The following is a 26,939-nucleotide window of genomic DNA, read 5'->3' on the forward strand; positions in this document are numbered from 1 at the left end:
TGACATTACTGTATTAGTTATTCTGTGAATTAGTTCATGTCAGGGGTTACCACTTAGTGTGTCTTGCCCATCTTTGCAGACCCCTTTTGTCCTTACCTGCATTGCTATTCTGCCTTTTACTTTTCATTTGTTCCCTTTGGTCTCTTCCCACTTTGTAGTCTAACTTTAACTTAGCTATGCTCCAGTTCTCATTCCTCACTTGAAGGTAAGTTCTTTGACCAAGTCCTGTGAGTCTTTAGAAAATTAGCTTGTTAACAGCTCCATAATGATGAGTATGCTTTTAGTAATTTAGGTCATTGCAAGGAGTAATGTCAGCATCACAAGCACTGTCATGCTTAACAACCTGTTCATTGGTTTCTTTTCAGGATGGATCAAAACATTTGAACAGTATTATATAGACCAAACAAAACATATTTTAGATCACATGGTTGAAAAATTGGAGCAGGATCAGAGACGGAAGTTTATTTGGGCCGAGATTTCATTCTTTTCCATGTGGTGGAATCAGCAGCCAGACAAAATCAGGGAAAGTGTTAAAAGGTAAGTTTTCTTTCTTGACTGTAAGCAAATGAAAACTTCTATATCGTCAATTTTTGGCCTTATGAGAACTTGAAAACATGATGGTTTAGGGAAAAGGTAACCCAGTTTTATTGATTGGAAGCTGGAGAAAGGCTTGAGGTGTTTCCAAATAGATTTGATTGTACTCTGATACAATTTATAGCCACATGTGGTTTAATTTGTTACAGTTCTTTGTTATGTTAGTTGGAAAATAAAAATTAGTTTTGTACATATAACTTACCTGGTAATTATATATATAGCTGTAGTCTCTGACGTCACGGCAGAAAATTGAAAATCGCGGCAGCGCTAATGAATGGTCACGTGATACCCCTTCCCACCGCCCTCTACAGGTGAGTGAGAGGAACCATAACCCAAACTCTTCATATGTTTCTGCCGTGTGGTACCGGTAAGCCGGTTCAACTTAGCAGAGAATTATCACTGATTCTTTCGTTGGACATTGTTGGTGATGTACAATTGTTTGATTTGAATCTTTGGCAGACATTGTTTGTACTTAGCTTTTTTCATCCCCGTCTTCCTTATTTAGCATTATGTCGGACACTGGTCCTCGGTGTATAGGTTTTGTAGCAAGGGCTGCAAAACTAGATTAGGAAAATTACCATTGACCCTCATTCTGTGTGTTGGGTGTAGAGGACAGGTTTGTTGGTAATCGTTAACCTGTGAAGAATGTAAGAATTTGTCAGGGAAGAATGGAAGATTTTAAATGCTTATCTGAGAAGGCTTCAAAAGAGAGAGCTAGAAAAGCTTCAGCTAGGACTTCCTCTTTATCGTCCCGTGATAGTCAGGATGTATCTTTTTGGTTATTAACCCTGATATTCCTTCTAACAAATCTCCTATCCCAGACCCCGTTATTCCCGAACCCGATACCGTGGCCAGTCTTAAGACGCAGATGGATGCGCGTTTTAGTGTTATGCTTGCTGCCATGGAGCGGATGAGTAAGTCTTTGGTAGTAAGAAGTGCAGTGTCTTGTGATAGTGCAGTGGAGGAGCTGGCTGTTCGGCCCACTCATTCTCCTAGGCCTGGACCTCTGTCAAACTCCCCAGCACCAGGGAGGAGGCAAGTCGAAAGCCCAAGGGAGGTGAGTGGGACCTGCCCCGAGCAGTTGGCCCTCAAGCAGTCCTGTTGCTGCTTCCCAGGATGCAGATGTTAGCCATAGAAAAGGCACATCAAGGAGGTGTATGTCTTTGAGTATGTCGAATGAGGATTCGCCTAAGAGAGGTTGGCGCCGAAAGATGTCTCGAGACCATTCAAGAGGTCTAGGTTGGCATCTCCTTTGGCAGTTCCCAAAAGAAAGAGTGGCGCTTCAAGATCAACCTCCTTCGTGTAGTTTTTGGGAGGAGCCCGAATGTTTTTCGCATTCCGTTGATTCGGGAGACGAGAGGCAGGTGTTGAAGGAGACGCTTACGTGAAAGAAGAGAGTGTTGTCGTCTTTGCCTGCTGTTGCTGCTTCTGGCGTGATTGCTGCATCTAGCGCCACGCGCCATCCTTCGTTTCGCCTGGCTCATCACGCCATACGCCACCCTTGCGCCATGCGCCAAAAATTGTTTCTCCTGGTGACTCTCGTCAAGCTCCAACACCTGCGGTCTTCGTGCCTCGTTCTGTTCCGCATTCTCCTTCTTCCGCCTTGCCTCAAGATTTGTTTTTGGCAGAAATGAATAGGAAGCTTGATAGCATTCTCGGCTTTGTGGAAAAAAGTGATCCTTCCGTGAACGAACTGCAAGTTGCTTCGATTTCTAAGGATGCTCCTTCATCGAATGTGCGGCTTCCTACGAGCGATCCTGTGCTGCATTCTCCTAGGAAGACGAATCTTCCTCCATCTAGTTCCTTGGCTCTTTCTCCGATTTCTGGTGGTGATGTTGCTTCGGAATCGGAGGCGGAGGTACAACCAGAGAAAGAGAAGCCGTTATCGAGCTATAAGCAACTGCTTCAGTATTTTCTGGAGAATTTTCCGATTCCTTTTCACCAGTATCCCCAGCTTCTCCGGAATCTCAATACGCTCGTGATAATAGGACAGACTCTTCGCTGGCTACCAAATTAGTTCTTTCTATTTCGGCCAAGAAAGGATTGAAGAAAATGGAGGAGTGGCTTGCAAAGAAGAGGGAACAAGGGAAGACTGTGTTTTGTTTTCCCCCAGAAATTGTCGTCTCGTCGTGGTGGTTGGTACGAGACTGGAGAATCTTTTCGTTGGGAGTAGCTGCCTCCTCCCAAGGAGATTTCTCTAGTTTGGTAGACTCGGCCAGGAGGTCGGCTCTTAATTCAGCCAAAGTATTCTTTTCTACATCGGAATTTGATCACCTCTGCAAGAATGCTTTTAAGATTTTGGAAGTTATAAGTTTCCTCGATTGGTCGGTTGGAGCTCTTGGAAGGAAACTAAAAGCTTGCGCCCTTCAGGACGATCAGTTCGCTTCCCTGTCCGACGTGTTAGCTTGCATCGACAGGAGCATTAGAGATGCGGCTATGGAACTCTCTTCCGTGGTTACGTTAGGTATTCTCAAGAAACGTGAACTATGGTGTTCTTTCACCACTAAAGGTGTGTCTCGGTCCAAGAAGTCAGCTTTGTTGTTCGCTCCTTTAGATAGGAAACATCTTTTCCTGAGGGAAATAGTATCTGAGATCGCTTCGACTCTTCAACAGAGGGCAACTCAAGACTTGCTGGCACAGTCCACCAAGAAGCCTAAACCGTTGCCTTCAACAGTTGCTCGCCCGACAACGTCGACGGAGAAATCTCAAGGTCGGCCCTTTCGTGGAAGAGCCCCTGCTAAATCGTTTCCCAGATCGAGAGGGAGAGGTCGTTTTGTTCCTAAAGCGATCAAACCCTCCGACAAGAAGTGAGAGCGCCTCCCTTCACTCACCAGTAGGAGCCAGACTGTCAGCTTTCTGGACAGTCTGGGAAGAAAGGGGAGCAGAACCTTGGACAGTCTCGGTATTAAAGGAAGGCTATTCAATTCCATTCTTGAAGGACCCACCTTTGTCCAGGGAACCAGTGGTCTTAATGGCTTATTCTCTAGACTCAGAGAAATGTTGTGCTCTAGAGAAAGAAGTGTCAGCTTTGCTAGAGAAAGAAGCAATAGAGAAAGTTCTCCCCCCTTTCTCCCCAGGATTTTACAATCGTCTCTGTGTAGTACCAAAGGCGTCAGGAGGCTGGAGGCCAGTTCTAGATGTGAGTGCTTAGAACCTGTTTGTAAAGAAGACAAGTTTGTGATGGAAACCACTCAATCAATGCTGTCATCCCTTCTTCCAGGAGATTGGATGGTATCCATCGACCTCCAGGATGCGTATTTCCACATCCCAATCCATCCTGCTTCGAGGAAGTTCCTTCGCTTTGTGTTCAAGGGCGAAGTGTTTCAGCTCAGAGCAATGTGCTTCGGCCTCTCGACGGCCCCCCAGGTTTTCACCAGAGTTTTGTCATCAGTGGCGAAGTGGCTACATTTGTTGGGGATCAGAACAGTTTTTTATTTAGACGATTGGCTCCTGCGTGCGAAAGACGAAGGAAAGGTGTGTGAAGGATTTGGAAAAGACTCTTCATCTAACCGAAGAATTGGGACTTCTGGTAAATTGGCAGAAGTCACATCTGGTGCCATCTCAAGAATTAGTCTATTTGGGAGTTCAGATGAACTCAGTAGTTTTTCAGGCTTCTCTGTCGGTGGAGAGGGTAGAGTCGTGCCTGTTGAAAGTGCGAGATTTTCTGAAGAAGACCCAGTGCTCGGCCAACGAGTGGATGAGCCTTCTGGGGAAGTTGTCTTCATTAAGAACCGTTTGTGAGTTTGGGGAGACTACATCTAAGGCCCCTTCAGTTCTTTTTAAGAGAAGTCTGGGACAGGAAGAAGAGCCCGGACTCGTTTGTTTTTCAAATCTCAGAGGAGATAAAGGCAGACCTCAGTTGGTGGAACTCTCCAGAGAAACTTCAGGAAGGAATTTCACTGTTCCCAAAGAACCCCAACCTCATCTTGTGTGCAGACGCTTCAGATCTAGGATGGGGAGCCACGTTAGGCAAGTTGGAAACAGCAGGCCGATGGAAGGGAGAACAACTTCGGTGGCACATCAATCTGAAGGAATTAAAGGCCATTCATTTAGCCCTTTTAGAATTTTCGAAGGTGGTAAGGAACCAGGCAGTGATTGTCCAATCAGACAATACAACAGCTCTCGCATACATAAAAAAGCAAGGAGGGACCCACTCGTTCTCGCTATACCTGGTAGCGAGAGATCTTCTGTTATGGGCGAAACAAACCAAACGACGTTGATGACAAGGTTCATTCCAGGAAAGCTCAATGTGAGGGCAGACGAGCTAAGCAGGAGCTTTCAAGTACTCTCAACAGAGTGGATCTTAAATCAAGAAGTTTGCCTCCAACTGTGGAATCTATGGGGTCGTCCTCTCATAGATCTGTTTGCCACCAAGAAGACAACTCAACTGCCTCTTTATTGCTCTCCAGTGCCGGACGAGGGGACAGTCTTCGTGGATGCAATGCTGATGGACTGGTCAGGTCTGGACCTTTACGCCTTTCCTCCGTTCAAGATGTTGAGAGCAGTTCTAACAAAAATGTTGTCCCACAAGGACATGCGCATGACGCTGGTTGCTCCGTTTTGGCCAGCAAGGGAATGGTTCCCGGACTTGATAAGTCTTCGTAGACTTCCCGAGGCTTTTACCACCGAGAGTAGATCTACTCAGACAGCCTCACTTCCAAGATTTCACGGAGGTCTATCCGCTCTTCAGCTAACTGCGTTCAGACTGTCGAACGTTGCCTCAGAGCTAGAGGTTTTTCAAGGAAGGTCTCTAGAGCCATCGCTAGAGCTCGTAGACAGTCCTCCACAGCAGTTTATCAAGCTAAGTGGTCAGTCTTCAGAGAGTGGTGTAGGAAGACTGGCACATCATCTTCTAAGACCACTTTAGAAGAGATCGCAGACTTCCTCCTGTATCTGAGTGTGGAGAGGAAGCTGTCTTCGTCGTCGATCAAGGGCTACAGAGCAATGCTTTCGACAGTCTTTAGGCATAAGGGCCTGATATTTCAAATGACAAGGACTTTTCAGATCTTATCAGATCGTTTGAAACATCCAAGAATTCCAGAGAGAGATTGGTTTCCTGGAATTTGGATGTGGTCTTGAAATGGCTTGTGGGCAGTAAGTTTGAGCCATTATCGTCTTGCTCTTTCAGAGACCTTACGAGGAAGACAATCTTCTTGGTAGCTCTGGCTACAGCAAGGAGAGTCAGTGAGTTGCACGCCCTAGATAAGAGAATTGGGTTTTCTAGGGGTAAGGCAGTCTGTTCTTCATTGTTGAGTTTTTTGGCAAAGAATGAGACTCCGTCTAAGCCTTGGCTGAGATCCTTTTCGATCCCTGGTCTCTCGGATTTGGTGGGACCAGATGAAGAAGAAAGACTTTTATGCCCAGTAAGAGCATTAAAAGTATATTTCGAAAGGACTCAAGCAGTGAGAGGTCCTTCTCCTAATCTTTGGTGTTCTGTGAGGGATCCGAGTAGGCCTCTTTCAAGAATGCTCTTTCCTTCTTTTGAGAGACCTGATTGTAGAAGCTCACAACCAGGTAGAAGACGTGCAGCTTCAAATTTCTAAAGTTAAAGCACATGAGGTGAGAGCGGTTTCAACCTCGTTGGCATATAGGAGGAATCTTTCCTTAGATTCAATTATTCAAGCTACATTTTGGAAATGTAGGTCAGTGTTCGCGTCTCATTATTTGAGAGAGATTGAGACAATATATGATGGATGCAGTACGTTGGGACCGTTTGTGGTGACTGGCATGGTGTTGGGTAAGGGAATAAAGGAAGTCGATCCTTCCTTGTGATGCTTTCTCTTGCTTAAGGTTAGCGTTGTTGTTTTCTGGGATGTCTGGGGGTACATTGTGACTAGGAGTACCCAACAGTCTTAGATTTTGGGTAATATTTTTAAGGTACAGGTTATTGGTGACACCCCTTGTTCTATGTGTTTTTTCGTGTACTGCGCCCTGGGCAGGGGCATTTATTTGGTTGGTTATCATGCATAGTCCACGGTGAGCCCTCGACTGGCATGTAGCCCTCTAGCACTTAACCCTCAGGTCTATATACCTAGTTGGTGCAAGTTGAGGATAGCAGATTAAGAGGCAGTATCCATCAAATCAGCTACCTCAACAGGTAAGGAATCATCATTGTGTTTTTATTTTCACAATTGTCTAGACTTTTTCATATTAGCTGCCATGGCCCACCTCCATCAAGGTGCCAATCAGTTATATATATATAATTACCAGGTAAGTTATATGTACAAAAATGTATTTTTATAATAAAATGAGGTTTTGTACATACTTACCTGGTAATTATATAATCAAAGCCCACCCTCCTCCCCTCTCATGGGCAGGTATGGCATAAACATATGAAGAGTTTGGGTTATGGTTCCTCTCACTCACCTGTAGAGGGCGGTGGGAAGGGGTATCACGTGACCATTCATTAGCGCTGCCGCGATTTTCAATTTTCTGCCGTGACGTCAGACTACAGCTATATATATAATTACCAGGTAAGTATGTACAAAACCTCATTTTATTATAAAAATACATTTTACCATATACAGTAGCCAGTTTGATTAGAGTTAAGTTCACCAAGTCTTAGTAGTTTTGATGAATACTTTTGTTTAGTTTCCTGATCACCAATTACAGTATATGGATTTGCTTACCAACTTGTCTGAGGTTTTTCTAGCAAATCATTATCTTGAAGCATAAAAACTGTGACTTTACCCATTTCCTGTGTTTTTGCTCTTGAAATGTTTGGTGTACATGTGTGTGTTTTAGTTTACCAATTATCCATTCCATTAACATTGCCTACCCAACAGGGTGTTTTTAGCTTCTTTCATCCTGATTCAAAGATTCTTTATACAGTAATACAGTTCTGGATTCTGGACTGCATGAAGAGTATATTTCCTATAATTAAATAACTATACTATATCTTTCTTAAAAACTAACTCTTCAGAAAGTTCTGTCAGAATTGTTATCACTAAGGCTGTGTGTGTTGAAAACATCTGCATTCTCTGATGTAGCATATTAACTTCTAAAATGGTGGTTCTTTCTTTAATTTTATAGTAAATCTATTGTAGACATGCACATATTATTGTGGTGTTTTCATTTTCAGATTGGTGGACCGAGGGCAGTTGGAAATTGTGACAGGAGGGTGGGTGATGAATGATGAGGCAAACACTCATTATTTTGCTATGCTTGAGCAAATGGTGGAAGGCCATGAGTGGCTCAAGCTACACTTGGGAGTTAAACCAAAGTTAGTTGATATGATTTTATTTCATTTTATTGATGATGAGCATTGTTTTAAAGTAGAGTTAGGGTAAGGGTTAGCTGCTCTGTTTTTGATGAATTCATTCAGCTTTTATTTTGGACTGCATATTGTTACCAGAACTACATCTGTGTAAAGAGCATTGCCTTTAAATAATTGCGTATGTACTGCTGAATTTTGAACTGTACTTAAATATTTTTGTGACTTCATTTGGTATATTGTTCTTTGTAGCAATGGTTGGGCCATCGACCCCTTTGGCATGACCCCTACGATGGCATATCTTCTTAAAAGAATGGGTCTAGAAAATATGTTGATCCAGCGTGTTCATTATTCTATCAAGAAGCATTTTGCAAGGGAGAAGAGCTTGGAGTTCAAGTGGCGTCAGATTTGGGGTAAGGAGGGTTGGTTGGCTTTTTTGCTATTCTCCACTTTGAACCAGTACTTCAAAAGGTTTTAAATATTCAAGGAAGAGTTATAATTTCTATGAAAAAGGATCTGAAATACCTCTGTTGATAAACTTTTAATGAAGCTTTGTTTAGTCCCATACAAAATCTCTCTCTCTCTCTCTCTCTCTCTCTCTCTCTCTCTCTCTCTCTCTCTCTCTCTCTCTCTCTCTCTCTCTCTCTCTCTCTCTCTCTCTCTCTCTCTCTCTCTCTCTCTCTCTCTCTCTCTCTCTCTCTCTCTCTCTCTCTCTCTCTCTCTCTCTCTCTCTCTCTCTCTCTCTCTCTCTCTCATTATTATGCAGCTAGTATTTTTGAGTGGGCTTAAAAAACTGTGGTTGACTGCGAAATCAATGATATATTAAGAAAAGCCCTAGAAAAGTTAAACAATAAAAACTGCAAGATAAATATCATTACACAAAATACAAGCAATATGCTTAGTTTTATTTAGGCCTTCCAAGCTGGCAGAACAAGTTTAATGAATGAACTGAGTAGTATCAGTGGAAAAGTAGACAAAGAAGATAACACCATTGTTGTCTTGATGGTCTGTCTTTATCATATCGACCTTGAAGGTGTACCATTTACAGTGTGCCTTCTGTTGGTGGGATTACTGCCTAGAATTTATTGTTCATAGTGCGCTCTAAGTAGCATTAAAAGTCCTGTGCAGCATCCTTTATCTGCTGCTGCATTGCTTTCTGTCTTTTACTTTGCAACCATTTCTTTCACCCCCCCCACCTGGCAGTCCATCTTTTTTAACACTGTGTTACTTCAGTTTTCACACTTAAAGACAAGTCTGTTGGGCAAGCCTTGTAGATTTTGAAATTTTACTAGTTTGTCATGTTGAACTACTTTATGATACTAGTGTAATTAGGACACAGAATAGAAAATGATTAGGTTGCAGTCAGTTGCATTATGCAAGTCATGAGAGGTAGTATTAATAGTTTTTCATGACTCATTTACGGCCAGTTTTCACTATGCATTTTAGTTAAGTTGCTCAAAATAGATTATAAGGTACTGTATAACAAATACACTATATTGTTTGTTTGGTCAGGATACATTTCCAACAAAAAAAATAAATAAAGAGAGCTCTTATTTGCACTATAAACAGATAATTACACTTAGTGAAACAAAATTACAAATAAAAGAAGTTAAGTAGAAATGACAAGAAAAGGACATGGACAGAATTATTATTATTATTATTATTATTATTCATATAGAACAAGTCCACAGAGGTCATTGACTTGAAATTCAAGAAACAGAAGAAATGATTGCATACTGACTGAGCCACGAACCAACTACAGAGCACTAATAGTAAGGTACTATGTAAATAATACATTATAGTAGCTTGCCTGTACACAACAAAAGACAAAACAATTTAGATTTTATGAAGCACGTACATGTCACCTGTACTGTAAATAGTAAATGTAATTATTTGATTATAATATACAGTGGATTTGAATATTTTATGTGAAAACGTACATATTTGAATAGGAATTAAAGAAAATCGAGATGCACAAATATTTAAACATAGTATACAATGTAAATTTATTTTAAGATAGGTAAATCATGTAATGAAAGAATAGTACTGTAATTAACATAAACAGAAATAATTTTAAGTCTCACCAAGTGGTTGAGACGAGTGGGAAAGATGATGCAACACTTAAGGAGGTTTGAGGTCCAGTGTAGATGTATTGCATTGGTGCCAACTTACTGCACATGTCTAGGCACTGTGAATGTGTAGGCATGTGTGCATGCACAAATGAATTTATAAGTTATAGCTTAAGTTAAGTTTAAACATATTTATACTTAAAAAGATTTTACAGACTGTCAACAGCATATCTTGAACTGTAAAAACATTTCTTTTTAGATTTTGGTGTAAGTAACGTACCAGATTGTGATCCTACCACTCTTTCTTACAAATTTTACAATATTTTTGTAAATATGAGAATTTAAACTGTATGCCTTACAGTGCAAGGGTAGGTTGAGATAAGTACACGACACTGAAACTTCTTCAGCCAGGGAAGACAACTACAGAGTTATACTGTACACTTCTTTTGGGCTTTATAAATGATAATAAGAAATGATGTACAGCACTGTATGTGATGCTTTAACAGTACTGCATTTTACATGACTGCACTTTTTTTGTGTAAAATTAATCAAATATACAGGTAATATTGCTAATAACAATGTTTATTAGTAGTATATAAGCATTAACTGAAATACAGATTATGATGTACAGTATAATTTGGAAGCAAGAGGAAATTCGGAGATCACATTTGTGGTCAGCGGAAGCACTCTATGTATTCTGATTAGGGAAAATTGAATATAATACAAGCAATGAACCAATTATTCTAGGGCTCAAGTACATGACAAATGAGAAAAATATGAAAAGATTTTTTATTATTTAAATGCAATAAGTTGCTTTTTTTGAATACCCCAAGTACCCAGTAGGGACTGCAACCTTTACTTTATGTTTTGTGAGGTAATTTAAAAAATTTGTTTTTACCTACCTGCAGATACTGGGTCATCTACTGACATGTTTTGTCACATGATGCCTTTTTATAGCTACGATGTCCCACACACCTGTGGGCCTGATCCAAAAGTATGCTGTCAGTTCGATTTCCACAGGCTGTCAGGATCAGGAGTAACTTGTCCATGGAGAATTCCACCACAGCCCATCAATGAACGTAATGTCCAGTCAAGGTAAGACATTCTTTAAAATCTGTGAAAGGGAAAATACATGTAATGGGTTACATATTGTTCATGGTTTTATTTTGTATCAAGTCAGATATGTTTAGAATGTGGTGGTGTCTGTCTGCAAGGAAAGCAAATGATATTCATTAATGAACTTTATCTTTGTTATCTTAGAAGTTTGGCATTGCAGTTGTATTGTAAAGGTGTTTAGTAGTCCTTAGGCAAGTGCAAGGTTTACAGACTTATCTAAATGGGATAACAGTATCCACTTTATCAAGCATCATGGCAGTTGGTGTTATACCAGTAGGATATTGAGATTTTCAGTAATTTGCCAGCTGTCCTTCACTGTTGACCTACGGTTGACCCCACATATCAGATGTGTACAGTATATAGGTTATCATGTGCTATATTAATTTTAGGTACTTCCCACATAATTCCTCCTTATTTTTTCTCTTCAACAACGTACTTTTTCTTATGCTATTCCTTTTCACAAACTTTTTCTTATGCCATTCCTTTCTTTTGTGGAATTCATGTGTATTTCATGTTTGTCAGAGTGCATATTTGTTTTTATATAAGTAACTTACCCAGTAATTACATAGCTATTAGTTTCACTTATCGGCAGCTTAAGATTTTGAAATTCGCAGGTCGCACTCATATGTTTTGGGGTAGGTGATGTGTCCCTCCCACTTTTGGGGGGAAAAAAGAGGAACAACCTAGCAAAAGAGCTCAATTTGTTTCTGCTGGCTGATGGTTGAAGTACCATGGTTGGCAGCAGCTTGATTTTGGAATTCGTACTTTCCTGCTTGATTGGTTGATATGTCTTCATCAAATGGTTGAGTATTTCTTTACAAGCCCTACAGCTTTTATTAGTTAGTGATAGGCGAGGCCTGATCATTGTATTACAAATTTACTGTATCCCCATTTTTTGGACTTGTTATTTGACTTTTCATAATGTCAGACACTAGTGCTTCTAGCTTTAGGTATTGCAGCGAAGGCTGCAATACTCATCTGACTAAAGAATTGTATGATTCTCATGCGATGTGTACTGTATGTAGAGGACAGATTTGTTAGGTTGACTTGAGATGTGCAGTGTAACAACTGGGACTTAAAAAAGTGAAAAACAGATTCTCACTTGAAGAAACTTGCTAGGGACAAAATAATGAAAGCGACTGCTAGGTTGGTTAGTAAACTAGCTAATCAGGATTCATATGCTAGATCAGACACGAATGTTCCTATAATTTCTGTAAACCCTGTCCCACCTCTTCTACCTTTTCAAACCTCTCCTTTACCCAGTTCTAACATTTCTGATCCCAACACCGTGGCTGGTCTTGGGTCAAAATTTGACAATAGATTTGAATTAATTGTGGAATCAGTCGCTCAGTTAGCCTCTTCGGTTAAAGTGCTGGTGGATAGTAAAGGTGGTTCAGAGTTCCAGGTGACACCCAGTGCTAGTGCGGTGTGTGTGGAGGAGGTGGCTGTTTGGCCCGCCAATTCTCCTAGACCAAGGTCCCTGGCATACTCCTCAGCACCTGGGAGGAGTCAGATTAGTAGCCTAAGGAAGGTCAGTGGGGTCTGCCCCCGAGCAGTTGCCTCGTCGGTTCAGTCTGCTGATGCATCCCAGACTGCAACCAAAGGCCATTGGAAAAGCCTTAATGTGGATGTTCATGCTATGTCTTCTAGTTCTGAGGAACTAAGCCCAAGGCATCAGTAGCGCTCTTTGGTCAAGTCACAGCTGTTGAAAAAGCATGCAGTGGGCGTGAACTCTTCTCCCGTTCCTTGCAAGAGGAGTAAGGATCCCAAGCGCCCTTCTTGTAGTCATTGAGACAGCCCCCAGTGATTTTCTTTTGATAATATTTTGGCTGAGGATCGCTGCTCAGCACCGAAGCACCAGGCATCTTGTAGGTGTTCGTTGTCTGCCAGGGATTGTCGTTTAGAGTCCGAGAGCCCAGCAGTATCGGAGCTTCCCCCAGTAGTCGAGCGCCCACTATCTTCAGTGCATCATTCAGCACCCAAGCACCCACCAGTTCCCGTTCATGATTTGGCACCCGAGCTCCCAGTTAGTGACGTACACCAGGCGCCTGAGCTCCCGCATGTTCCTTCTCTAGTGCCCGTTCTTGTGTTGCCGGAGCGCTCATTGGCGCCCTCTCGTCTTCCTTCTATTCAGACTGCTTCAGGTGCTCATCTGTGGAAACTTCTTCAGCTGTTCAAGCTCCTGCAAAGTAAATTCGGTAGTATTTTAAGTTTACTTAAGAAAGCTCCTCCATCTGCCAAGGCGCCTGCAGAATTATCCTTGTCGCCAGTATCTTCCAAGGAAGAAATCATAGCTGATCGGGAGACGATGAGTGACATTCTTTCTACAGCATATGCCTCCTTTCTGGGGTTTTTGTTAGCTACTTTTCCCAGTTTCTTTTCTCCAGCTACTCCTGCCTCTCCTGCCTCGACATTCTTTATTGAAGCTCTCACTGCTTGTTCTTCCAAGTTGCCTAAGTTAATCCTCTCTTCTTCAGCGAAGAGAGCACTGAGTGACATCAAAGAGTGACTAGCAGAGAAGAGAGACCAAGGCAAAGTGACTTTCAGTTTTCCTCCTTCAAGACTCTCACGAGTAAGCTACCGCTTTTATGCCACAGGGGAAGCTCCATCTCTGGGAGTTTCTGCTTGAATTTCTGCCTTCTCCCAGGGGGGACTTCTCAGGGCTGATAGATTCAGTGGAGATCGGCATTTACTTCGGCCAGGGTTATGTTTTCGGCTTCCAAGTTAACACGTTTGCTAAAGAACATTTTTAAAATCTTTGAGGTTATGAGCTTTCTTGACGGGGGGGTAGGCGCATTTGTTCGCAAGATCAGGGACTACACGTCTCGTCCTCAAGATTCTTCAACCTACTGATTAGGAATTTTCTCCTATATCGATACGGGTAGTAGGGACAGCTCCCAGGAGTTAGCTGGTCTCTACACTGTGAGTATCCTTAAGAAAAGGGAACTGTGGTGTTCCTTTACATCCAAGGGAGTAACACCTCCTCAGAGGTCAGCTCTTCTGTTCTCACCCTTAGACAGGACTCATCTTTTTCCTCAGGTGACAGTGCTAAATATCGCTACTGATCTTCAAAAGAAGAGTATGCAGGACCTCCTATCTCAGTCTGCTAGAAGTCCTAAAGAGCCAACAACATTTACTCCCAGACCTTCAACGCCCCTTCAGGCACAGTTCTTTCGGAGCGGCAGACCTAGGCAGTTCTCTAGACGGAGATCCAACCCGTTGTAATCAGCGCTGAGTCAAAAAATCCCCTTCTAAGTCTTCCTCCAAGAAATGAAGACTTAGTCCTCTGTGCTCAAGTAGGAGCAAGATTCCTTCTCTTTTGGAAGTGTTGGAAGCAGAAGGGAGCAGAACCTTGGATAGTATCTGTCCTGAAGGAGGGCTACACCATTCCGTTCGTAAACAAACCTCCTTTAGTCAGCACGCCTGTCGCATTGACAGCCTACCCACCAGGCTCAAAGAGGTTTGTAGCCCTCTCGCAAGAGGTCAAGTCTCTCATGCTAAAAGAGGCAATAGAAGTGGTAAAGGAAATTTACTGTGGGATTTTACAACCGACTTTTCGTAGTCTCCATCAGGAGGCTGGAGGCCTGTGCTAGATGTCAGCACCCTGAATGTCTTTGTGCAAAAGACAACCTTCAAGACGGAGACAAACCAGTCAGTCCTTGCATCCATTCGCCAGGGAGAATGAATGGCATCCATCGACATGCAGGACGCTTACTTTCACATAGCAATTCATCATGCTTGGAGAAAGTACCTCAGGTTTGTTTTCAAGGACAAGGTGTTCCAGTTTAGGGCCCTATGTTTTGGCTTATGAACGGCTCTCCAAGTGTTCACCAGAGCGCTGGCTTCCCTCGTGAAGTGGCTTCATCTGATGGGGATCAGAATATCCCTGTACCTCGATGATTGGTTAATATGCCTCCAGTCGAAAGAACAATGCATGGAGGACCTTTCAAGGCCTCTTCTCCTGGCTCAGGAATTGGGCCTTCTCACAAATCTGGACAAGTTGCAACTGACTCCTTCTCAGGAGATTTAGTATTAGGGAATGATGATAAATTCTCAGAGTTTTTGGGCTTTCCCAGCCCTGAAAAGAGTGGAAGCATGCCTGAAGACAGTAGGAGAGATATTAGATCTCAACTCTAGCTCAGCCAACAGATGGATGAGCCTTCTGGGCACCTTCCCAACCGTGGAGCAGTTCGTTTCCCTGGGAAGGCCACATATGAGGCCTCTTCAGTATTTTCTAAGAGCCAGTTGGAACAGGAAGAAGTTCCTGGATTCATTGTTTTTCCTGTAACAAAGGAAATAAAAGAAGATCTACACTGGTGGAATTACCAGAGAAGATTGACGGAAGGGAAATCTCTTCATCTTCTGAGCCCCAACCTAGGGACACATAAGATCTAGGGTGGGAGCTCTCCTGGGAAGCAAAGAGATCTCAGGAACATTGTCCCAAGAACAGAGATCTTGGCATATAAATATGAAGGAGCTAAAGACGATACACCTAGGCCTTCAATTCTTTGCTTCGGAGGTACACAGCAGGACAGTGGCAGTGCATTCAGACAACAGGACTGCACTGTCCTATATCAAGAAACAGGGAGGGACACACTCTTTCTCCCTGTATGAGACAGCAGTGGATGGCAGTGCATTCAGACAACAGTACTGCACTGTCCTATATCAAGAAGCAGGGAGGGACACACTCTTTCTCCCTGTACGAGACAGCAGTGGACCTTCTCCTCTGGTTGGACCAGAAATGACACCAAAGTAGTGACCTGTTTCACACAAGGGAAGCTCAGTGTTCTAGCGGACAAATTAAGCCACCAGAAACAAGTTCACCCAACAGAGTGAACGTTAGATCCAATAATTTGTGTGAATCTGTGGAAACTGTGGGGGAAAACTATATTAGATCTGTTTGTGTCCTCCAGAAACCATTGGCTCCCTCTTTTCTGTTCACCAGTCCCAGACCCCTCTAGCTTGGGCGACCAATGCAACATTGTGGGACTGGCCAAACAAAGACCTTTTTGCCTTCCCTCCATTCAGTATGGTAAGCCAGGTATTGAACAAATTCCGGTCCCACCAAAATGCATCCATGATAATGATAGCTCCCTTTTGGCCAGCGAAGGAATGGTTCCCGGATCTGCTAGAGCTTCTTGCAAACTTCCCAAGACTGCTGCCTCAAAAGCAGCAACTACTCAAACAGCCACACTTCAAGCGGTTTCACAGAAACCTGTCTACTCTGGCCCTGACAGGATACAGACTGTTAAGTGACTGCTCAAGAAGGGCTTTTCAAAAGCAGCTGCCAATTCTGGTGCAAGGTGCAGAAGACAGTCGTCTGACATAGTCTACCAGGCAAAGTGGACCATCTTCAGGGCATGGTGTAGGAGACATAATGTCTCCTCTATTAAAACATCTATAGCAGAAATAGCAGATTTTCTGCTTTATCTGTGAACTTCTAGAGGGCTCTCTACCTCCACCATTAAGGGGTATAGAGCAATGATAGGCTCTGTCTTCCACCACAGAGGAACAGACTTATCCTCCAACCAGGACTTGTCGGACCTAATTAAGTCCTTTGACTTAGCTCAGCTGAAGGAAGTTCCATTAGTCTTGTGGAACTTAGACATTGTTCTTAAATGGCTATCTAGCCCTCGCTATAAACCTATGGACTCCATCTCTTTAAGAGATCTTACTAGGAAAACTTCTGGTTGCTTTGGCAACAGCAAAAAGGGCCAGTGAAATACATGCTCTTGACAAAAGGATTGGCTTTTCTCAAGGAAATGCAGTTTGTTCTTTTTCATTAAATTTCCTAGCTAAGAACGAAAAGCCGTCGAAACCATGGCCTCGCTCTTTTACGATTAAGAGCCTATCTGAAGTTGTAGGTCCAGCTGAAGAAGAGAGAACTGTCTGTCCTTTGAGGGTCCTTAAATATTATCTCCACAGGACAAATGCACTTCGGGTAAAAAGATTATTTTCTATAAGTAACTTACCAAATGATTACATGGCTATAGTTTCTACTTTACGCGGCAGCTCAAAATTCAAAATTCGCGGTAGCGCTTTTTTGTTTTGGGTGTAGGTATACTGCCCCGCCCACTTTCTGGGAAGGATAGGTACAACGTAGCTAAAGAGCTTAATTTCGTTTCTGCCGGCTAATGACATTACCGGTTATTAGCAGCTCTTGATTTGTTTTCACCGGATGGTCGGAGATCATCTTTTGATGAAGTACTCTTTGCTTTTGGTAGCGCTCAGCTATTTAGCTTAGCTAGAATTCAGATATATTTTTTGATTGTGACTTTCCCAATTGGACTTTAGACTAATTATGTCTGACTCTAGTTTGTCTAGCATTAGGTATTGCAGCAGAGGTTGCAAAACTAGACTCAATTCAGCAAAATATGATTCTCATACTGTATGTAGTTCTTGGAGGGAGCAAATTTGCTCTCCTGGTCTTAATTGTTAAGAATCTAAGGACTGGGATAAGGGGAAGTGGAAGACTTTGCAGACCCTCTTGGACAAATTACAACGTTACCGAATTCAGGGAGGCTACAGCTAGGGCTGAAGCTAAGGCTTCCGCTAGTGCAGTTAATTCTCCAGGAGTTGATATCGCTGCTCTACCTATCCTTTCAACACCTGTGACGGCTTTTTCTCCCATTTCCAGTCCTCCAACTTTTCCTGTTACTCCATTACCTGGCTCTCATTCTTCTGAACCCAATGCCTTTGCAAGCTTAGAAGCAGGTGTGGATCAGAAATATAATTTGCTTGTTAATACTGTTTCCCAGATAGGGAATTCTGTGAAAGTCCTGATAGACAAATTAAATAGTGTTCGTGCAGTGTCAGTGGAGGGGGCGGCTGTTTGTCCCACCGATTCTCCCTGCTAAATTCCAAGGGAGGTTGGTGGGGTTTGCCCACGAGCAGTCGTCACCTCATCCAAGCCTGTTGTCCGCCAGTCCCAGTCTGTGGAGAACCGCCATTGGAAAGGCGTCCATGTGGATGTACATGCCCTGTCGTCTAGTGATTTGGACTCTCTCAGACCCAATAAGTGCAGTAGCCACTTTACGAAAGTTTCAAGGCCATTGGAAGGCCAGGCGCTTCATTGGAACTTGATTCGCCCCTGTCTCGTAAGCGAGCTTTAGAGAGGGAACGTAGCCCTCTCCCTTTGTGCAGTTTTTGGGAGTCGCCATTGAAAGATTCTCGCGCCCATTCAGTGTCTAACGTGCATTGCGACCCCAAAAGAGTGTATGCCAGTCCCGTCCATTGACGCAAAGTGTCCGAGTGTCCAGAGTCTGATAGTATTGTGTATGAGTGACCACTAGGTGATCATTCAGTATCTGAGCTCTCATCTCTTGAGCACCCCTTGTCCAAGCACCCATCGTATTAGTGCACTGTGTCTGAGCGCCTATCGCATGAGTGTTCAGTGTCTGCTTTCCTAGTTCTTGGGTACCCAGTGTCTGATTGTTCCGAATTGGAAGATCCTGTGTATGAACGACCAGCTTTTGGACATCAAATCTCCGGGCGCCTGGGAGCCGAACGCCCATCATTTGGGCACCCAGTGTCCGCTAAGAGTGTAGCAGTTTTGAAATGTTCCGTGTCTGCTCCGACAGCGAGTAGGCTCCCAGTGTCCGAGCATCCAGTGTCTGTGGGCGCTTCCTTTGAGGTTCATCCACCTTCCAGCAAGTACGCGGTCCCGCAAGTAGAGCTTCTAGTACCTCATGCTTCAGGTGAGTTTTCTTCTGTTGTCCAAGACCCTCCATTGGCACTGCTTCAACTCTGACTAGACAAAGTTCTGAGCCTTCTTCAGAAACCAGCTCCCGTAGTTCAAGAACCCACAGACCCACCGAGATCACCTGTTTCCTTTGCCGAGGAGCCAGTAGAAGAGGAACAACCTACGTTGAACTGTTCGGCGCCGCTCAGGTATTTCCTGATCTGCTACCCTTCGTTCTTCTCTCCAGCCATCCCTTCATCACTGGCGTCTGCCTTCTTGATGCGACAACTTTCAGGTACTGCCAGGCTACCTTGTATGGTTCTGTCTTCATCTTCGAGGAAAGCTTTTGCCCTTATTGACGACTGCTTATCAAAAAGGAGAGATGTCGGAAAAGCAGTTTTCTGTACGCCGCCCTCTTGCTTGATACAGCAGAAGCGTCTGTCTTATGCAGCTGGAGAAGCGCCGTCCGTGGGAGTTTCTGCCTCCTCTCTAGGGAACTTTTCCAGTATCATAGATGCTTCACTCCGCTGTGCTTTCTCCTGTGAGTGTCACCAATCTGTGTTTTTTATGGTTTTGATTAAATTTTGTGGTGGTGTAGGTTATATTTTATCTGGTCTTTGTTTTCTGTTGTATTGTGCCCAGGGCAAGGGCATATGCACATATTATTTATGTGTCCTTTTTGGATTGTAAGCTTTGGCAACCCGCGATAACCTCCTGTGTTTTTCAAAGCACCCATTCAAGTAGAGGCGACCCTTGGCTCTACCGCCACACTGCTACAGGTCGAGAGGAGCTTCAAGCAGAGGCAGTACCTGTCTGCTGTTGCTCTCTCACCAGGTAAAGTTACAACAAGCATTTCAAAATGCTAGCTAATTTTCTATTCCAGTCTTTTCCATATCAGAGGTTTTTGGGTAGTATATGTCCATTAATCCCACCCCCAATCAGTGTGGGATTCAGCTATGTAATTATTTGGTAAGTTACTTATATAAAAATTACATTTTTATAATAAAATAAAGTTTTGTATATACTTACCAAATAATTACATGATCAGAGCCCTCCCTCCTCCCCTCTCAAGGACATGGAGCGTAAACGAATTGAGCTCTTTAGCTACGTTATACCTATTCTTCCCCGAAAGTGGGTGGGGCAGTATACCTACACCCAAAACAAAAGAGCGCTACCGCGAATTTTGAATTTTGAGCTGTCGCATAAAGTAGAAACTATAGCTATGTAATTATTTGGTAAGTATATATAAAACTGTATTTTATTATAAAAATGTCATTTTGGTATTGTACAGGCTGGTGGTATGGGTGACAGTCTCATGAAAAATACTCTTGTCCATAAGAAATTAAGAATGATATAGTACAGTATTTCCCTTTGTGGTTAATCATGATGGAACACAACCCAGCTGCATAAGAAGGAGAAACTAAATACGTATAAAAAATGTGAATGTACTAAAATTAAATTTTAGATTCATGTGAAAGGTAATTTATAAATACAGTGTAACATATGGCAGTAGATTAATAAAAAGTTAATACAATTTTAAACATAATTCATAATTGATATTGTTCAAAACTTACGCTAAAAATTTAATAAAAATGTCAAAACATTTTGCTAAATTACCATATGGTAGTTGAACATCAAGAGTACTGGGACTTCATGCATGTTCAGTACTTTGATGTGTACTGTACTGTACTTGTGAGTGGAAATTAGAAATAAGGAATGATTGTGTATATTGCTCTTAGACTTGAGTCAATGGGACATCCCTGCCAATAGTTGTTGATAGTTGGGATTTGCTAGTTGTATTCTGTCAGTTATCTGTACAGTGCTTTGTTGTAGTTTCTTGACTGCTTTACTGTCCATTTAATATTCATCTGGCCCACTGGTACATTACTGGGTAGTAATTCAGGGGTAATCTATAATGTAATTTAGTTTTAAGAAAGCATGACAATACAACATAATTGTAAGATTTTTATATTGTACTTTGTCTTCTAATTTTCAGGTCTCAGCAGCTTTTAGACCAGTATCGCAAGAAAGCTCAGTTATATAAAACCAATGTTCTCCTTGTCCCCCTGGGAGATGATTTCCGCTATGTGAGATCAGATGAATGGGATAAACAGTTTGAAAATTATCAAAAATTGTTTGACTATATGAATTCAAAAGAAAGTCTTCATGTGGAGGTAAAGTACTATTTTTTGGGACTTGCATGTTAATTTTTCCAATGTACAGTAGATTTTTGCTGCTTTTTTCATTTGTATATATGTGCTGTTGTAAAATTCTCAAATTCCTCCTACAGTACTAGAATTATTCTTCAGCAATGCAAAAAATGTCTTATGCAGCTTTTTCTAATTGCTAATTCAACATCCCCTACCACTCATGAATGTCTTCATTTTTCTGCATTGTGTACTGTTTGTAACATATATCTCTTTGCTATTGGAAATATGGTATTGGATTTAAAATCATAATTTCTGGTTGTATTATGTCATAACCATAATTTCAGCACTTAACAAAATATAGTCTTTCTTCTTATGTCTAATAATGGCTATATATTCTCTTGATGATAAGTAAAAGGTCTACTCATAATTGTTGATAGCCAGTCTCATTCTCTTTTCCTTACAGTATTCATGTATGTCATGCACATCTATTATATCTACTTCTTTGTCAGCTTTTGCTTCTAAGTCTCCTTATATTATGACTATATCTGGCTTGGATGTTTTGCTGGCTATCCCTTGAGGATTTTCACGTTTTTGCTGTCTTTCTTAGGGCATATGCTATTACTGTATTTTGGAGTAAACCTTTCACTCCTTTCTCTGTGTGAGTGGTTGTTTCATTTAATGAAATGAATGATTCTTCTGATTTGTATGCCCTGTCACTTAAATAAATCCATTCTTTCATTCTTTTCATTGTTAAACTGAAATAGTCAGCCAGTGATTTTTTTTTTCTCTGTAATTTTCAGAGGCTGTAATGCCTCTTTAAAGAGTTTCCTCTGAGTCTCATCTTCATCTCTACTGCTCTGTAGTATTGTATACAGTGGTTGCCTAATCTACATTTTCCATTTTCCTATAATTGTTTTATTAGTGTTCTTGCATGCCTTGCCTGATATAAACACTAAAAGATTCCATGTAGCCAATTTTGGTGGATTTTCCCATTCTGCAATTTAATTTCATGCTTCATGCTAAGTCACCAGCAAGGTATTCATCCTGTATTTGTTGTGACCTGAGTGTCATAATCAGTATATCTGTGGTGAAGTATTAATCCTCCTCTCAACCCTCCTTTCTTCTCTGGATGGTCCAAGTGGTCATTATGCAGTGTATACAGTGGTTATATCCTTGAGGTGTCTTCATTAAGATCTTCCCTTTTACCATTTTTTAGCGTTCAATTTTGCTTTCCTTTATAATTTTTCTGTGGAAATGAAAAGAGGTGATTTTGCATCAAGTACAGTATTTGTTGCTGCTCTCATATTTTATGTGAATTCCATAAATTACATCATTTGATAAATCAAAGAATTTTTTCACCAGGCTCAGTTTGGAACCTTGGCTGATTACTTCAGAGCACTACATGAAGAGAGTGATACCCCTACTGGGGATGAACATGGTATTTTCCCATCCCTCTCTGGCGACTTCTTCACTTACGCAGATCGAGATGACCACTACTGGAGTGGATATTACACTTCCCGTCCTTTCCATAAGAAACTGGATAGAGTTCTAGAAGCTTATTTAAGGTGTGAAATGATTTATTTTTTGAAACTCTAACCTCATTATATTATTATGTATGTGTAAGAGCATCTGATTTTTTTTCTAAACTGTGTAATTAAACAAAGATCCTTGCTGTTTGGAGTATAGTACTTCATAGAGTATACTGTGTTTTGTAATGTTTAGGTTTATAGTTTTAAAGCAATTAAGCTAATTTTAATAGGTGTTAAGCTTTGATCTTTTAGTTCTCATAGATAATTACACAATTCTAAAATTTGTTTTCATTCTTATGTACAGTATCATCAGATATTATTTTATTTATGTTTAGAGGGTAAAATATTTTTTAGTAACGTCAAATGCATCTGGGGGTTGAAATGACTTTTGCAGAGGAGCAGAGATTATTTACTCTTCAATGCTGGCTACCCAAAGTGTGATTGGAACTTCAATGATAGATGTGACCAATTCTCTGATGGATCATCTTGTAACTGCCCGTCGACACCTTGCTCTTTTCCAGCATCATGATGGGATCACGGGTACTGCGAAGGATCATGTGGTTATTGACTATGCCAAAAAGTGAGTGTTATTCCTTACAATGATTGAGTATCCTCCCCATTTTTCAGGATGAATCCCTCTTGAGTAAGCATAACTGTAAAACTGGTAAGCTTGTCTCCAGTTTGATTTCATTGGAAAACTCAGGGGAGGCTGATGAAAAGATTTTAAGATCATTATTATATTATTAGGATAAATAATGACCACTATATTCCTAGGTAACCGTATTTAAAGCTGGTTACTGATACAGTAATTGCAAACAAAAAGCTGTGTGTTGAAGTAGTTCTATTCTGTCCTCTAAGGGCTGCTCATGTTTGACCCAGGGATATTTAATGAATAATCTACATGATCCAGTCTTGTATTCAAAGATTGTAAATGAACCCTGAATGTTAAACATATTTTTTGTGATTGTCCAAATTTCAGCCAACAGCAAATGTCAAGTTTTAGTTACAATTCAGTAAGGAAATTTTGTTGCTATTGTCATCATTTATGAATTACCAAGTTATACCGTTTTTTAAAAATTGCAATTTATCGAATGAAATTTAAACTCTGTTATTTAAGACAAACCCTTCAGACCCTTTGATTTGGTGATCTTGTTAAACTACCTCGTAGTACTAGGTAATACTAGTAATACTACTGCAACTTTGTGATTACTTCATAGAATTAATTCACCATCAGTAGTTGAAATTTTGATTAACTGCACCTCATTCTGCTAAAGATTGCTTATTTTCATTATAGGGTTGCTTCTTCTTATAGCAGCTTGCTGCTTGTCATTAGTTACTGATTGCCAGATGTAAACTGCCATTGCTGTTTACCTTTGTCATTGGACATTAATAGTGAAATATGGATATGGTTGAATTTATGCATTCTGCACAACAGTAAAGTTGTATCATGAAACTTCAACATTTATCTTAATTTTTCTTCCCAATACTTTATTTTGTAAGAAGTTTTTCGTTAGCTGATTGCTGCTCTTTTTGTATATGCCTAAGTGTTGTGTCATTTTGGGAAACATAACTTCCATTGTGGTTTTTTTATGTGATTATTATAAATCAGTTGTTGTGAAAGTCTTCTGTGCATCATCATGTTGTTGTACAGTTTCCAGTTATTTGCATTTAATTCACTATTGAAGAACTCCAAGAAGCCATGAAACACCTTAACCTGGAAAAGCTTCTGGGCTGGATGACATTACATCTAAGATAATACTGCACTTCGGTAGCAAGACTAAATCATGGGTAGTGGCACTTCTTAACAACTGTGCAAAAACATTCCTGATCCTAAAGCTATGGAGAAGAGCTAAAGTTGTGGCCTTACTAAAACCTGGCAAAGATCCTTAAGAGCTATCGGCCAATATCTCTTCTCAGCATCTTATACAAACTGTATGAACGAATGATAATGGCCCGCATGTCTCCCACAGTCAAAGAACAACTGACACTAGACCAGGCTGGCTTCAGGGTAGGAAGATCTTGCTGCTCTCAGGTACTTAGCCTCACTCAGTATATTAAGGATGGCTTTGAGCTTGGGAAAATCACAGGGGCAGTATTTGTTGACCTAACAGCAGCCTATGACACTGTGAACCACAGGTTGCTTCTTTTGAAACTTGCCAAAGTTATTCGCAACTCAAGCATTGTGCATATCATCCAGTCACTGCTGACAGACTTTCCTTTGTCAAAATGGATGGCAGGAGAAGCAGATGGCAAAAACAGAAAATGGCCTCCCACAAGGGTCTGTGTTGGCTCCCATGCTTTTCAACATCTATACCAATGATCAACCACAGTTTAGTGATATCCGTAGTTTTATATATGCAGATGATCTGTGCCTAGCCATCCAGTCAGATTCATTTACTATCATTGAAAGCAAATTATCAGATGCTTTGAAAGATCTTATTGAATATTACAAGCAAAACTTCTAAATGCCAACCCAGACAAAACACAGGTACTGTATATGCTTTCCATCTTAAAAATTACCTGTCAAAAAGGGAGTTGTACATCTCATGGAATGATAGGAAACTGAAGAATGAAAGCTTCCCTGTCTATTTAGGCATTACATTAGACTAAACACCATCTTTCAGGGAGCATGTAAGGAAAGTAAAGGAGAAGGTAGCTACCAGGAATAACCTTCTTAGCAAACTTGCCAATCCTCAAACCCTAAGACAAACAGCTCTGGTACTCAACTACTCCACTGCCGAATACTGCTTACCAGTCTGGGAAAGATCATGTCATTCCTATAAAGTTGATGCCGAACTCAATTGAGCATGTCGCATAATTACTGGTGCCTTAATACCAACACCACCTCCATATAAATTGGCAGGCATTGCACCACCAAACATCTGCCAAACAGCCCATTCAAAGACCCAAAAATATAAACAAGAGAATGATGAGAGACTCCCGCTCTATGATCACCAGGTGGCTAGACAAAGATTGAAATCCCGCAAGAGCTTCATAACCACCACCAGCCTTGACCCCAGGGGGTCAGCAACTTACCACCTAGAACGCTGGAGAGAAACTGACCACTGCCCACTGGGTGAGGCCATCCAGAGCCCATGTGAGTCTCTTCCCCATGGAAGAAACCTCTGTAGAAAGGATTGGGTAACTCTTAATCGAGCAAGAGCTAGAGTTGGAAGGACTAGAGACAATCTTCATAAGTGGGGTCTTGCCCCCTCTGCTGAGTGCCCATGTGGTCATCCCATCCAGACAACGGATTACATACTTAGTAGGTGTGAACATGGGCCAGTCTGTACAGGTTTGGACCTCTACGAATGCAATCAGGCTGCTATGCAGTGGATATAATGTTGGTGCAATAAGATGATATGATGATGCATTTAATCTTCAGAGTGAAGAAAGAAAAAGCATTGTATGGAAGAGAGGATAGATTTATTTCTTAAGACTTCTGTCCTTTGAGTATTTAATTGCTTTTAAAGTATTTTGTTCCTGGCTATTTGAATATGACTTTTAATGGCTAGATTGTCATGATTTGTTGTGACTTAGAGGAAAGGAGAATTTATGTTCTTTTGGAATCTTTCCTGGGAAAGGGGTTACTGTTAACACTGTACCTTATGTGGTACACTGTACATAGTAATTAGGGTTCTCTTCTTCTTCTTTTTCAAAGCCCCTCAAGCTGCACTGCTGTCTTCCTTTTACTTTTCCTCTATTATGCTTTGTCTCTTCCCACTTCTTTACATTTCTTTTGTTTTCACTTTCCATTTGAGAGTGAATCCTTCATGCAAGTCCTAAAAAGATCTAGAAATGTCATCCAGTGTTCTCATTAAACTACGTCATAGCACTATACTTTGAGTGCCTCCCTTTACTGGTAATTTTCTTTGTTCCAGGATGTTAGAGGCTCTTCATAGCTGCCAGCATGTGATTCAACAGGCTGCACATTACCTTCTCAATATCGAGCAGGTATTTTATGTTTTGGCCCCAAATTTAATGTACTATACTGTGCACGAATTTCTGTTTATTTCTGGGTATTTTGATTTGTAGTCTTTGAGTGCCTTGTATTACAAGGTATGATTTGTCTGTGCCCTTGTGATGCTTGTTTATATAAGAAATTGGTCAGTATTCCAGTCCAATTAGTCTCTTTCGTTGTAACTGCCCAAATTTTAATAATACTTTCCTGGATTTACAGCGTAGTTATTCTGGTGATAAAGGTGCATTGTATTATGAGCTTGGGGAGAAGTTTATCGAGCACAACAAGATTGCCTCTCATATGGTTGTCGCTCTGCGAGATGGGTCAAATGTGCCAGTCGTTATTTACAATCCAGATGGTCACCAGCGCAAAGAGCTTTTCACTGTCAGAACTTCAAGTCCTCATGTTGAGGTAAGCAGTTGCTTCCAAAATAATGTATTGAAGGCAAAAAAAATTCCATAACTATAGAAGTTATTCATAATTGTTTGTCTTAAATTGGTATATGATTATGGTTATTATAGATGAAACATTAGTTTGCAGTTGACATAGGTTTTACATTACGTTGAATAACCATTGCATTACTTTTTACTGTTCAGTGCACTTAATGAAAGCAGTGTACAAGAACT

The 26,939-nt window shown here is 41.2% G+C and overlaps 1 protein-coding gene across 1 annotated transcript in view; it reads left to right on the top strand.

Moving 5' to 3' along the window:
• The window catches only part of LOC136838536 (alpha-mannosidase 2-like), an 86,614-nt gene that overhangs the window by 16,895 nt on the left and 42,780 nt on the right, over positions 1-26,939 (top strand). The window contains exons 6-14 of the mRNA XM_067103678.1: positions 366-537; positions 7,676-7,816; positions 8,060-8,220; positions 10,785-10,971; positions 20,670-20,847; positions 22,186-22,388; positions 22,747-22,932; positions 26,234-26,306; positions 26,533-26,724. Coding sequence (XP_066959779.1) covers positions 366-537; positions 7,676-7,816; positions 8,060-8,220; positions 10,785-10,971; positions 20,670-20,847; positions 22,186-22,388; positions 22,747-22,932; positions 26,234-26,306; positions 26,533-26,724 — 1,493 coding nt within the window. The remainder of the gene's footprint in view (positions 1-365; positions 538-7,675; positions 7,817-8,059; positions 8,221-10,784; positions 10,972-20,669; positions 20,848-22,185; positions 22,389-22,746; positions 22,933-26,233; positions 26,307-26,532; positions 26,725-26,939) is intronic.

Source organism: Macrobrachium rosenbergii, chromosome 1, assembly GCF_040412425.1.
Source record: "Macrobrachium rosenbergii isolate ZJJX-2024 chromosome 1, ASM4041242v1, whole genome shotgun sequence".
Taxonomy (NCBI): Eukaryota; Metazoa; Arthropoda; class Malacostraca; order Decapoda; family Palaemonidae; genus Macrobrachium; species Macrobrachium rosenbergii.